The sequence below is a fragment of the Cherax quadricarinatus genome, chromosome 16, assembly GCF_038502225.1.
Source record: "Cherax quadricarinatus isolate ZL_2023a chromosome 16, ASM3850222v1, whole genome shotgun sequence".
Lineage (NCBI taxonomy): Eukaryota > Metazoa > Arthropoda > Malacostraca > Decapoda > Parastacidae > Cherax > Cherax quadricarinatus.
In genome coordinates, this window is record NC_091307.1 from 11,499,120 (window position 1) to 11,514,269 (window position 15,150).

The 15,150-nt window shown below is 43.3% G+C and overlaps 1 protein-coding gene across 1 annotated transcript in view; it reads left to right on the forward strand.

Moving 5' to 3' along the window:
• Window positions 1-15,150, forward strand: part of LOC128688848 (zinc finger protein 585B) — a 96,458-nt gene that overhangs the window by 65,708 nt on the left and 15,600 nt on the right. Inside the window, exon 4 of the mRNA XM_070085648.1 lies at window positions 7,167-7,272. Within this exon, the coding sequence (XP_069941749.1) occupies window positions 7,167-7,272 (106 nt within the window). The remainder of the gene's footprint in view (window positions 1-7,166; window positions 7,273-15,150) is intronic.

Genomic DNA, 15,150 nt, shown 5'->3' on the forward strand with positions numbered 1-15,150 from the left:
GGGTTTTCTGCACTATTATTGATATCCTGGTCATTCCTTTCGGTCACTAACTGATCAAAGCCATAGAATTCGTCTTCATTTCCACTTCCATCAGTGTCAGAACTATCAGATAGGAAGAGGAGAGTCCCAATTTTCCGGGGAGTGAGAGCTGACTTGCGACGAGGCATGGTGAACAAGGGTAACTGAGCCGGCGTTCCCACAATGCTATGCAGACGCCTAGATTTTTTGTTTATGACGCACACCCACCACGCAGACCCATTCTCTCACATGTAGGCCTATGAGCGCTTTCGCGCTAAATTTGACGGCGCTAGAATTTTGGCATAAATCTGCGGTTTGGACTCTCAATGTGAAGCCGTAGATCTACGGGACGGACCCTGAAAGGGTTAATTGTCATGAGGCTCGCCCTTCGTACTCTCGCCATTGCCAAGTCTACTTAAATGAGCGGGAAATCCGTTACCTCAAAAAGGCAGAAGGTCTCCCTTATGCCATGGCAGTTTCTCATCTCCGCCTCCAAGGGAGACTACCTCAGGTTTCTTATTCCCGTGTTTCAAAACGTCCCTCCACTTCTGGGGTCCCATCTTCTGCAACCTCCTCTGTGGTTACCTCTCCCATAGTCACTCCTGTATCTAATTCTTTTGCTGTCCTAGGCTCAGACGTCCCTAGTTCAACGCCTCAGTCTCTTCTCGCTTCTTCGTGTTCTCCCTCACAAGCCTTAGTATCGACGAGACCTCGTACGACACCTCCTCCCAATCGTCCCTCTACTTCTCAGAAGTCAAAAAAAGGTCCTTTAACCCCTCCTTCCCTTCTTCCACCTCCTCATTTTACCTTCCGTGTCTCTGTACTGGGTTCTTCCCCTCTCACTGGCTCTGTTACAAGTGTAGAGGTTCACCCTCCTCCTCGTACTATACCTACCTCTCCTGTTCCCTCCCAAGCTTCTTCCTCTTCTGCCACCTCCCAGGTTTCTGCCTCTTCTGTCCCCTTCCACGCTTCTCCAGTTCCCTCCACCCTTTCGCCCCCCCCTACCTTGGTACAGTCCATTACAGTTCCAATCTTTACTCATCCTCCCCCACCATCTCCAATATTGTCTCCCATACGACGTATCTGAATTCCAAAACACTTGAAGCAATCTCTGAATATATTGCAGAGACCAAACCATCAATGGACACTGATCCACCCTCTGTTCCGTCTCTCTCCTCTCCTCCATCTGCGGAACTCCTTTCTTCACAGCGCACCATTCCTTCGCTGCTTGAACGTTTTCCGCTGCCTCTGCATGTGGACTTTTCTAGCCCTTCTAGTCCGTAGGAACTCTTACCTGCGGATTTCAAGAATCTTTATCAGCCAATCATGGCCTATTTACAGTGGAATATACGCGGCCTCAGGGGTAATCGGGGTGAGCTTCAGATGTTACTCTCCCAGTTTTCCCCTGTTGGTGTTTGCTTACAGGAACCAAAATTGCACTCTGCTGTTATCTCTCCCATCTCAGGCTATAATTTATTGTATTCTTCAGATCCTTTCCTGATGGGACCTTTAATGAAAGTGCCCTTCTTCTACGCACTGATATTCCGTACCATCAGCTATTTGTTCGTACTTCGCTGCATTACACAGCAGCCCGTATCCACTTGCATAGGTGGTATACACTCTGTTCTTTATATCTCTCTCCTTCTCGGGCATTATCTATTCCGGATATTGCCTTTCTTGTTTCGTCATTGCCACCACCGATTCTGTTACTTGGCGATTTTAATGCCCATCATTTCCTCTGGGGGGGGTCTCACTGTAACTCCCGTGGCATTCAGTTAAGAGGCTTTTCTTGCCACCCACCCCCTCCATGTTTTAAATACAGGTACTCACACCCATTTTGATCCTCAGACTCACACTCTGTCTTGCATCGATCTCTCAGTCTGCTCTTCCTCCGCCGCATTAGACTTCACCTGGTCTGTTCTCCCGGACTTACTTGACAGCGATCATTTCCCAATCATTCTTACTTCCCCTTCATATTCACCACCTCTTTGTATCCCACGCTGGCAATTTGATCAGGCAAATTGGGACCGTTACTCACAACTAACTGTTTTTAGTGAGGTTCCTTCTTCGTCCTCCATTGATGAGCTTTTACACCTCTTCTCGTCCTCCGTTTTAACCGCAGCTTCTCATTCTATACCCCAAACTTCGGGCAGGCATTCTCAGAAATGCGTGCCTTGGTGGTTTCCTGCTTGTGCTCGTGCAGTACGTTTGAAACGCACTGCATGGGGCAGGTACCGGTACACTAGAACCACGGAGAGACTTTTTGATTTTAAGCAGAAGCGTGCGATCGCTCGCCATGTCATCAGTGACGCTAAACGCACTTGCTAGCGAGATTATGTCTCCACCATCACCTCTGCTTCCTCTATGAGTGCAGTCTGGAAAAAAGTACAAAAACTGAGTGGTAAATATTCTCCTGACCCGGCTCCTGTTCTGCGGGTTGCCGGTGTTGATATACCAAACCCACTAGATGTTGCCAGTGAAATTGGCAATCATCTGGTCCGTATTTCTTAGGGGCTCCATCTATGCCCTTCGTTTCTTTCCTCAAAGTCTGCCAGAGAGTTAGCACCCTTGGACTTTTCTTCTCTCAGAGAAGAACAGTATAATGTGCCTTTTACACTTCAAGAACTGGAGGCAACACTCTCAGCTTGCCGATCATCGGCAGCTGGGACCGACGACATTCATATTCGTATGCTACAACATTTACATCAGTCAGCCCTTGCAGTCCTATTACGCCTTTTCAATCTTATTTGGTCACAAGGAGTTCTTACACAGCTGTGGAAATCCGCCATTGTTCTCCCTTTCTGCAAACCAGGCACTACAGGACATGAAGCCTCCCACTATTGTCCCATTGCTCTTACCAGTGCAGTTTGCAAAGTGATGGAACGCCTAGTAAATAGACGTTTAGTGTGGTATTTAGACACACACAACAGTCTCTCCACTCGTCAATATGGCTTTCGTAAGGGATGTTCTACCATAGACCCCTTACTATGCTTGGATACGTATGTTCGTAATGCCTTTGCGAATAACCACTCAGTTATTGCCATATTTTTTGACCTTGAGAAGGCATATGACACAACTTGGAGGTATAATAATTTGGCCCAAGCCCACTCCTTAGGCCTCCGAGGCAATCTACCATCCTTCCTTAAGAACCTTTTAACTGACAGACATTTCTGTGTTCGGGTTAATAATGTGCTTTCCCCGGACTTTATCCAAGCTGAAGGTGTCCCCCAGGGATGTGTTCTGAGCACAACACTTTTTCTCCTTGCTGTTAATGATTTGGCCTCTAGTCTTCCATCAAATATTTGGTCATCACTCTATGTTGATGACTTCGCTATTGCCTGTGCAGGCGCTGACTGTCACCTCATTGCAGTTTCTCTCCAGCATGCGGTCGACCGTGTTTCCAATTGGGCCACCACATATGGTTTAAATTTTCCAGCACTTAAACCCACTTTATCAACGAGCATGCAGAATTTACCTCTGTCGTCGTCTTCGCTCCACTGCTCTCTCTTTCCTTCCCTTCTCGCTGATGGACCCACCTTTCATCCGGACGCTCTCATTGACTTTTTGACAACAACTGACTTACTTCACAAATTCTGATACCTTCAGCACTTTCTTTCTCAATCTCTTGCTACCCTCTACCACCGTACTATCCCCTGCCTCGCTGTTTTCTGTAACCTACTGATCATCCCTCCTCCCTTCTGCCGCCCAATACCCTCGCTTTCTTCCCTACCCTACAGCCCTGTATAGCCCTTGTGGCTTAGCGCTTCTTTTTGATTATAATAATAATAACACCTCAGGTACCAATTGCTTTTCTGAGGTTGCTTGTCTTCTCTGTTTCTTAATGCCACTAGGACCACCTTGAGAGTCACTGGAGTCCTGTCTCGCAAAATAACTGTGGAGAGAGCTCTGTTTCTGGCATCTCTTTAACACTTCCCTAAAATGGCCCAAGACTTTGTCACTGTACATGTTGCCAACATGGCTTGCAACAACCTTGTTAGGGTGATGTTTCTTCATAAAGCTTTCCATCTTACCCCACATAGTAAAAATCTCTTTAATTTCTGAAGAAGGCACTTTCTTCCATCTCTCTTCCTCCTCTGCAGCAAGATTCTGAGCTGCGATGTGTTGCTCCTCCTGCTGAAGCTCTTGCAGCTCCTCAGTGGTGAGCTCTTCATTGTGGTCTTCCACCAATTCTTCCACATCCTCTAAACTCGCATCCAACCCCATGGAACTCCCCAGTGCCACAATTGATTTTACAACAGACATAGGCTCATCAGGGTCAGTCCCAAACCTTTCAAAATCCCTCTTGTCGACACAATCTGGCCACAATTTTCTCCAGACAGAGTTCAAAGTCCTGGTAGTCACTCCCTCCCAAGCCATACCTATAAGGGTTATGCAATGGAGGATGCTGAAGTGTTCTCTCCAAAATTCCCTTAGGGTCAAGTGAGTGTCTGTGGTCACAGTCAAGCACCTGTGAAACATTGCTTTTGTGTAGAGTTTTTTAAAGTTTGCAGTGACCTGCTGGTCCATGGGCTGGAGGAGAGGAGTGGTATTCGGGGGCAAGAACTTTACTGTGATGAACCCAAACTCCTCGAAAATTAGATCATCCAAGTTTGGAGGATGAGCAGATGCATTGTCCATTACTAGCAGGCACTTGAGATCCAATTTCTTTTCCAGGAGATAATCCTTCACACTAGGGCCAAACACTTCATTGAACCACTCAACGAAAATTTCCCTCGTGACCCATGCCTTACTATTAGATTTCCAAAACACACACAATTTACTCTTCATAACATTGTTTTTCCTGAACACTCTGGAATTTTCAGAATGGTACACTAGTAATGGCTTCACTTTGAAATCCCCACTAGCATTAGCACAGAACATTAGCGTCAGCCTGTCTTTCATAGGCTTGTGTCCTGGCATTGCCTTTTCCTCTTGTGTAATGAAGGTCCTCTTTGGCATTTTCTTCCAAAAGAGGCCTGTTTCGTCACAATTGAACACTTGTTCAGGTTTCAGTCCTTCAGCCTCTATGTACTCCTGGAATTCATGCACATATTTTTCAGCCGCCTTGTGGTCCGACCTGGCAGCCTCACCATGCCTTACCACACTGTGTATGCCAGTACGGTTCTTAAATCTCTCAAACCAGCCTTTGCTGGCCTTAAATTCACTCACATCACCACTATTTGCAGGCAATTTCTTTACCAAATCGTCATGCAACTACCTAGCCTTTTCACAAATAATCAAAGTCATAAGAGTATCTCCTGCTAATTGTTTCTCATTTATCCTCACCAATAATAACTTCTCAACCTCTTCGAGTACTGGTGATCTCATTTTTGTCAGCATAGTTACCCCCTTTGCAACAACAGCGTCCTTGATTTCCTTTTTCTTGGCCACTATGGAACATAAGGTTGTGTAGGGTTTCTTATACATCCTGGCCAGTTCGGCCACACTTGTACCACTTTCATATTGTTCAATGATGGTTTTCTTAAATTCAACCGTATTTCTCACCTTCTTTACCACAGGCTTGGCACTAGGAGCTTTCTTTGGAGCCATGGTAGCTTATTTAGTACTTGCAAGCACTAAAATAAATAAAATATTATGAAATATTTCGCTGGAGCACGTGAGGGGACCTTCCCTCACTGGTAAACAATGCCAGACTGGCTGCCACCACGGCTCACGCCGTGGGTACGCGTCCCCGATGAATTACGACTCGCGAGTCAACTTATGAAAAGCGAGTCCATGTTTATACAAAAATACCCCTATGATTGGCGAAATTTACGATTGCTGGGAACTACGAAAAGCGAGGGACCACTGTACATGTATTTATATACCGTATCGTATTTTTTATTCCTCATTAATCATTTAAATCTGAAATGAAATGTAATCAGCCTTTTTTTTTTATTAAGAATCTCTATGACTGTTGTAGTAGATTTGGTATACAGTATAGGAATTTACTGATCAAACATATTTTTCTTTTTATATCCAGGTTTTTGCTCCCAGGTGTTTTTTATTAACTTTTCTCTAGCAAGTTTCTCCAGTTTTTATAACAATACTTTTGAAACAGGCCAACAGTTTAAAGGCCCTTCCCTATCAACTTTTCTTTTGAATATAGGGACACTTTTGCAATATTCTGTTTATCTGCTAGTTTACCTTATTGTGATGAAATACAGTAGGTCCCCCCCCCCCCCCACTTACGACATTGATGAGTTCCTGATAATGGTACATTACCTGGAGTTTACTTGGAGAGAGTTCCAGGGGTCAACGACCCCGCGGCCCGGTCTGTGACCAGGCCTCCTGGTGGATCAAAGCCTGATCAACCAGGCTGTTGCTGCTGGCTGCACGCAAACCAAATACGAGCCACAGCCCGGCTGGTCAGGAACCGACTTTAGGTGCTTGTCCAGTGCCAGCTTGAAGACTGCCAGGGGTCTCTTGGTAATCCCCCTTATGTATGCTGGGAGGCAGTTGAACAGTCTTGGGCCCCTGACACTTATTGTATGGTCTCTTAACGTGCTAGTGACACCCCTGCTTTTCATTGGGGGGATGTTGCATCGTCTGCCAAGTCTTTTGCTTTCGTAGTGAGTGATTTTCGTGTGCAAGTTCGGTACTAGTCCCTCTAGGATTTTCCAGGTGTATATAATCATGTATCTCTCCCGCCTGTGTTCCAGGGAATACAGGTTTAGGAACCTCAAGCGCTCCCAGTAATTGAGGTGTTTTATCTCTGTTATGCGCGCCGTTAAGGTTCTCTGTACATTTTCTATGTCAGCAATTTCACCTGCCTTGAAAGGTGCTGTTAGTGTGCAGCAATATTCCAGCCTAGATAGAACAAGTGACCTGAAGAGTGTCATCATGGGCTTGGCCTCCCTAGTTTTGAAGGTTCTCATTATCCATCCTGTCATTTTTCTAGCAGATGCGATTGATACAATGTTATGGTCCTTGAAGGTGAGATTCTCCGACATGATCACTCCCAGGTCTTTGACGTTGGTGTTTCGCTCTATTTTGTGGCCAGAATTTGTTTTGTACTCTGATGAAGATTTAATTTCCTCTTTTAGTTGATTGTTTGAAACTCGAAATCTATTTTCGTATAGACACCCATGCTATGACTGGAGATGTGTTCCTGAGCTATAATATTTCATGTTTAATTTCATTTACAGCCTCTCCTCACTTAGCTACGTATTCATTTACCGACGATTCAGACTTACGATGGACTCTTGACCAATATGCATACCTAAATAATGCACATTGCCAACAATATGTTAAGTAAAAGGACACAAATGCAACTAATGTGACATTTTATTGTGGCAACGTTTCACTCTCCAGGAGCTTTATGAAGCTTTATAAAGCTTTATCAATAATGTATATTAGAGCTGATTTCCTCTATTCTGTTTATTACAATTTTAAGTACACTACTGTATAAACATTTAAAAATATACTAAAAATGTTATGAATAGTGCAAAGGTGACATGAAAACAATATCAATGATGGTTGACACAAATCTACTACCATAAATAACAAAAAGGCACAATACCGTGACTGGAACGATACACAAATAACCCACACATAAAAGAGAGAAGCTTACGACGACGTTTCAGTCCGACTTGGACCATTTACAAAGTCACACTAACCAGAAGTGGAGCAGGACGGCTATATATAGGCAGGAAGAGGTGGTGGTAGTAGTAGTAGTAGTACAAGAATGGTATATAATACCGACAAGATGAAATTAAGACACATGCGCAACACCAGGGCATCTCTATCGTAAACGCTTCGCCATCCAGCCAGCCACTGGATGGCGAAACGTCCACAACAAAGACACCCAGGCGCCGCACATGTGTCTCAATTTCATCAGTAGTAGAAGAGGTAGTAGTAGTGGTAGTGGTAGAAGTGGGGAATAAGGAGGACGAGCCAGTCAAATACAAAGGAAGGGGAGCACTACAAGGGAGCTAGGTGCCCACAGAGGGAGAGCAAGCGCACAGAGGTGCGTGAAAGGGGGAGTGGCGAAATAAATGAAGAAGGAACAGACACATGAGACAGAAGAGAGAAAGACAACCCAGAGGAGAAAAAAAAGGAAAGAGGAAAGGGGAAGAGGGAGAAGAAGAAAAAGAAAAAGAAAAAATGAGGAGTCAGGTTAAGTCACGGGTGTTCTAAAGTTTGGAGCATTTTACAATGTAGTGGGAGAGGAAGGCATCTACAGAGATGAAGCCAGGGCTAAGATTCACACAAGGAAAGTTGTGTATTAGAGAGGATTCAACTAGACGGCGACTGTTCGAGTTGGAAGTAGAGAAGACAGTTTTAGCAGAAGACCAGTCAATAGGATGGCTATGATCTCTGACGTGACAGAAAAGAGCATTGTTAGTGTCGGCAAGCCTAACACCATTTTTGTGCTCCCTAAGTCTGTCAGAAAGAGATAACCAGTTTCTCCGAAGTATTGAAGAGGACAGGAGGAGCAAGAAATAGAGTAGACACCAGGAACATCTGTAGAGGGAGGAGAGGTATGAACGAGATTAGTACGAAGTGTTAGTCTGGCGGAAGGCAAGCTTGATGTCTAAGGGACGGAGAGAATTGTTGAGATTAGAAAGACCAGAAATGTAGGGAAGGCAGAGGATAGAAGAGTTCCCAGGAGTAGAGAGTTTTGGAGAGAAGAAATTACATTTAGCACATGAGAGGGCAGAGTCTATGAAATGGGAGGTAGCCAAGACGGGAAAACGAATTATGAAGAGTGGAAATTTCTGCTGGAAGGAACTGAAGATCACAGATGCGGATGGCATGGAGAAAGAGGGAGTTAAGAACACTTTTCTTGACAGGGGAAGCATGATAGGAAAAGTAGTGAATGTACATACCACTGTGCATAGGTTTTCGGTAAACGGAAAAGGAAAAACCTGTATCTGAGCGGTGGACATGGACATCAAGGAAAGGAAGCAAGAAATTAGATTCCCATTCAGCTTTAAACTTAATGGAGGGGGCAAGATTATTAAGAGCTTCAAAAAAAGGTTGGAAGAGACTGGAGTCATGAGGCCACAGAGCAAAGATGTCATCCACATAGCGGAGCCAGAGTGAAGGTTGCACATCGAGGGTAGGAAGAAGAACAGTCTCGAAGTATTCCATGTAAAGATTAGCAAGGACAGGAGAGAGAGAGGAGAGCCCATAGCGACACCGAAGGTTTGAGAATAATATTTCCCTTGGAAGGAAAAGGAATTAGAGTCCACACAGAGGCGGATAAGATCAAGAAAGACATCAGTAGGTATAGGGAGATGTAGAAACCCTTCATGGGCCTTCTCTCTAAGGAAATCAAGGACATCATCAAGAGGGACATTGGTGAAGAGGGACTCAACATCAAGACTAAGCAACTTACAGGTTGGGAGAGAGCGAACCCGTTCAATGAAGTCTTGAGAGTGACGGAGGTGGGCAGGAGAAAAAGTACCAAGAAAGGGAGTGAGGGCTTTGGCCAGCCAAGAAGCAAGAGAATAAGAGACAGAACCTCTTGAGGATATGATAGGATGAAGAGGAATGTCAGGTTTATGAGTTTTGGGAAGGCCATAGAAATAGGGAAGAGAGGGACAGATGACACGAAACCGTTGAACAAGGTCAAAGTCAGGAGGACAGAGGTCGGAGAGAGTCCTTGTGTATCTACTACCATTATAGTATGCTCCTTGCTTAGTGATAATTTTTTTTTTTTTACACAGGGTGGTCTTAGGAACAGGACTCCAGCATTAAGTGAGGAGAGGCTGTATTTTTAATAATGAAATTAAAAACTGACTCTCTCTCTCTTTCTTTCCTTTCTTTCCCATCTTTCCTTCCCATTCCCTTACTACCTTCCTTCCCTCTCTTATTATGTCTTATACATGTTTTATATTTGCTCTCCCACTCCTGCTATTCCTTCTCCACACCATATTCCACAAAAAAGTATACTCCAGCCACACACTGCTGCAGCCCCCCTACAGTGTCCTGTGTCCCCACACTATCCATATACTGCTCCTCCCTCACAATATACCAAGCCCCAACACATTGAATCACACCCCTCCCATACCACACTTACATTGTACTCTTACCTATTATATCCCATGCCATGCACTCCACCCTTCATTCCAAACAGCCTCAATCTTATTTTAAGGGTTTAAGGTGCTTGGACATATAATGAGGCAAGGTACCCAGGTTGGAAGAGCGTAAGGTAGTTTTAACCCTTAAACTGTCCAAACTTAGATCTACGTTTGCACGCATAGAGCTCCAAACGTAGATCTACGTTCGATTTTACATTATTTCTTATGTAAAAAAAAAAATAGATCTAAAGTTTGGAGCACTACATGTGCGAACGTAGATCTACGTTTGGACAGTTTAAGGGTTAAGGAGAGATTCCATCTTATTCACCAATCACGTACTCCACAAGTGCGTGTTTTATATCTGTGGTTATTGACCAATCTTTACTAAGTAAACATTGGCCCAACACATGAATAATATAAACACAAAATATCAATGCATGTGGTGAAAAATAAGAGGAAAAATAACTATACAGTGGACTCTCATAATTAGGATGGGTTAAGTTCCTGAAATTGACACTGCATGTGAAATCACAACATACAGTGTGAAACACATTCTACAAGGAAAGAAAGGCTGTTGCTTTCTTGACGCTTCCCAAAAAACAAAATGATGTTTTTTTTTTATCGGTACTTTTCGTATTTCATTAACCCTTTGAGGGTCGACAGGCCCTCTCCGAGACTTGTTCTCAGGGTCAGCCAAATTTCAAAAAAAAATAAAATTTGTTTTTCTTATGAAAAAATAGTTTTTTTTTTCTAAACATTATAGGCTAAACAAAAAATTTTACCATCAATACTTACCGAGATATGGAGGCGTGAAGTTTGCCAAAATTGAACGACATCTGGTAACATTGCCGACTGCCGTCACCCGGTATTTTTTCTATTTACTTTTTTATGTACTATTTTCAATTATTTTTCAATTTTTCTTTTTCCGAGTAACTTTTATGGCCTCTGAGACCAATATGATCAGAATTTTGTAAGTTATTTCTTTTTCAATACTACACAATAAGGGCATAAACACTATTATCATTATTTTGTTTATAGAAAATATTTACACAAACAAACAATATGAAATGTTGTTTATTACTATTTTTCTATATTTTATATACACATATACAGTCACAGGGAATGTTTCTAGAAGTTCTGCAGCCTGTGGAACTCTTTGAAACATGGTGTCATGCACAGTGGTGTTTTACATTCCTCACACATAAAACGAGTGTCTCTGTGTTGTTGTGGGCGTTTCCTTGTATGTGCACAGACGTAACACCTCTTCTGAGCCTTTTTCTTGAAAGCAGTAGCAGGCAGTTTTACTAGGAAGTGATCACCATGCTTCAGACAAGCAGGTAGTTGTTGATAATTTGATAGGCGGTCAATTTCAGGTGTTCTTCCTTGGTACTTGAATACTATTTGTCTGATGACAGACAAACAGAATTCGCCGTACTGTGGTTTGTTTCTGGTCCTCATCTTATACATATTATAAGCATTGAGCATGGAAATGTCCAGAAGATGGAAAAAGAGTTTGATGTACCACTTATAACTCTTGCGAACACAATCAGCAAACCCAATCTGCATGTCACATTTGTCCACTGAACGCATGTTGAAGGTGTAATCAATCACAGCTGCAGGTTTTAGAGTGGGTTCATTGCTCTCTCTATGCTGCCTGCCACTGTCTGCCATTTCATTAGGGTGAACTGATGACAACAGTGTGACATCTCGTTTGTCATGCCACCGAAATGCCATGATGTCATTGGCAGCAAACGCCTGCACCTCACCTCTACGAGTGCCAGCGTCAAACCTGGGCATATGTTTCCGATTTGCACGCACTGTGCCACACATATCTGTCATGTTCACTCGCAAAAAATCACTGAGTGAGGGGCTTGTGTACCAGTTATCTGTATATAATATATGCCCCTTACCAAGGTATGGTTCTATCATTGTTTTAACCACATCACTAGAGATACCCAATAACTTCCTGGTATTTTGCAATGTATAACTTCCAGTGTACACAATAATATCCAATACCAGACCACTGTAACAATCACAAAGCACAAACAATTTTATACCAAAGCGTTTCCTCTTGCTTGGTATGTATTGCTTGAAAGAGAGTCTTCCTTTGAACAGAATCAAAGACTCGTCAATTACAAGCTTCCTGAAGGGATAAAAATGCGTACTGAATTTCTCTTTCAGATACACAAACACATTCCTAATCTTATATAACCTGTCGTTTCTGTCAGGCCTGGTTTTGTCTGAGAAGTGAAGCATACGTAACATTAGCACAAATCGATTCACTGGCATTATATCACTGAAACCTGGGGTTGCAATCAGGCGGTCTATTGACCAGTATGATTTCACTTTGTGCTTATAAACATGTGGCATAAGCATTATTGTGGCAAAGAAAAGATACATCTCAGCCACAGTTGCCTCCTTCCACTGGTGTAGACATGATTTTGATGAAAGTAACGTGTTTGCCATGGTGTACTCGTAGTATGTGTTGCTTTCCATGACAATGCTTTCCATCAGGGGTTCGTCAAAGAATAACTCAAAACATTCCAATTCAGTGGCATTGTTCCCAAGTGTACAAGATGGCCGTATTCCACTTCGGCTGTCATCAAACTGGTGGGGATTTGGAACAAAATTGACAGCTTCCTGCCAATCCCAGGTGCGGTCTGCTGGTGGGTACTGGACAATGACAGGTGGTTGTGGTTGTGGAGGTTGTGGTTGTGGAGGCTGGTGTGGTGGGTGAGTGGGGGATGGTGGCCTTTGTTGTAGATCAGCTGAGGCAGCAGCATGGGTGGCAGCGTGGGTGGCAGCATGGCCCACTGCTGGTGCCTCACGGCCGGCACCACCACCACCACGCACATTTTCCATCCCAATTGCAACAGTATCATCATCATTTTCACTCTGTTCCTGTTGTACAGCCACGGGATGTACTCCGAGATGTACTCCTTCCCCTTGGAATAGCATATGGCACACTACCAGAGCGCATATATCGTCGTATATACTGACGCTTCACTGGGGAATATTGCACTTCACTATCACTACTGGAACTAGTTTGAAGAGCTTGTAGTTCATATTCACTATCACTATCATCAAAAATGCTCTCATCTGAGTCTGGGATTTGGGAAAATAGGAGTTTCCTCTTAGATTCTGGTACAACTGAACGTGAACAAGACGGCCCAGCACCAGAGGTGGAAGGCTGAGGGTCGTCTGGGTTTTCTTCACTATTATCGATATTATGGTCATTAGTTTCGGTCGAAACCTCACCAAAACCTTGAAACTCAACCTTCACTGGCACTTCCATCTGTATTAGAACTGTCACTGGGGAACAAAAGTGTCCCAATTCGCCAAGGAGTGAGGAGCTTCTTACCACGAGGCATTGTGGACATTGTTTACTAAGATGGCGTTCCCACAATGCACCACTGGGTCCCAGATTTTTTTCTACCACGCACACCGATCACACAGACCCATTCTCTCACATCTAGGCCTACCAGCCTTTTCGCGCGAGATTTGACAGCGCTAGAATTTATGCGTACTAGTACATCAAAAAACCCTGCACGTAAGCCGTACTAGTACGTCTGAAACCCTCAAAGGGTTAAAATAGCACTTCTTGATGTTTTAAGTTGTGGATGTTAATGCTTGTTGTTTCTCAAGCGTGTCTTAGGGTATACCGTTGTTATGGCCACATAAAAAGTACATTGTATAGATTTAACCAAGGATAACCGAATGAAGTCAATAGTATGACTGTACATATAGCTAAAGGTAGTAAAAGAAATTTTCTTACCTTAAATTCTGATGTAGACAGTCAGACAAGAGTACATGTAACTAAATAAGTTGCATCAAACAAAGCTTTTCGACTGCACCTTCAATTTTGGTTATTATTGCATGTTGACCCTGACATTGGTGGAGAGGGTTGCTGAGGCCCAATGAGCTCAGGTGGATGACTGTGGATTTTGGGCTGAGGTGGATAACTGTGGTTCATTGAATGAGGTGCATGGCTGTGGCTCATGAGAGGTAGATGGCTGTGATTCTTGGGCTGAGGTCAGCATTTGTTATTTACTGGAGTCCTGTCATATATCTCTTTTGTGTTTTAATTTGCTGTTTTAGAAAGGGAAGTATTATGTCACTGTAGTTACTTAATATATTTATAAATGGCACTGTAAAAGAAATGAATGTCAGAATGCTGGTAAGATTGTTTTTACACTTTTTCCACCTTGGTGGGTGGAAGAAGAAAACACATTCTCCTTCTTTTAATTCAGCAAGTGTATCATCATAAGTGTATAGACATTACATTTCAAATGAAAGTGAATAGTATAGAAAAGTGCAAGGTAATGAAATAAAGATATAAAATTCTAGGCAACCAAAGATTAGACATTAGATAGAAAGGAGGCAGTAAATGTATTTAGATCCATGGAACCTCTGCTTATGAGTTGAATCCGTTCTGTGACCTAGTTCGTAACCTGATATGCTCATGTGCTGAGTCAATTTTCCTCATTTAAATTAATTGAAATGCCGTTAGTCCGTTCCAGCGGAATTCCTGCTCTCAGGAGGCAGGACAAAATACAGTGGTCTCTCAATAATCGTCCAGCCTGAAAGTCGTCCATTTCGGAAATCGTCGAGTTATTTCGTCTAAACATTGGCTCACAAATGGTCCGTTAACTCACTAATCGTCCTTCATCCTGGATGCGTACTCACGGCTCTGAGCCACCTCTGCCTTCCTTCCCAGCCAGTGTGCCATTGTTTACCAGTGAGCGACGGTCCCCTCACGTGTTCATACGAAATATTTCATAATATTCCATTCATTTTAGTGCTTGCAAGTGCTAAATAAGCTACCATGGCTCCAAAGATAGCTCCTAGTGCCAAGCCTTTGGTAAAGAAGGTGAGAAATACGATTGAATTTAAGAAAACCATCATTGAACAATATGAAAGTGGCGTACGTGTGGCCAAACTGGCCAGGATGTATAACAAACCCCATACAACCATATCTTCCATCGTGGCAAAGAAAAAGGAAATCAAGGAAGCTGTTGTTGCTTGGAGAAAATTGTGGCCATATTGTGTCCACAAGAGGGATTTTGAAGGGTTTGTGGCTGACCCTGATGAGCCTATGTCAGTT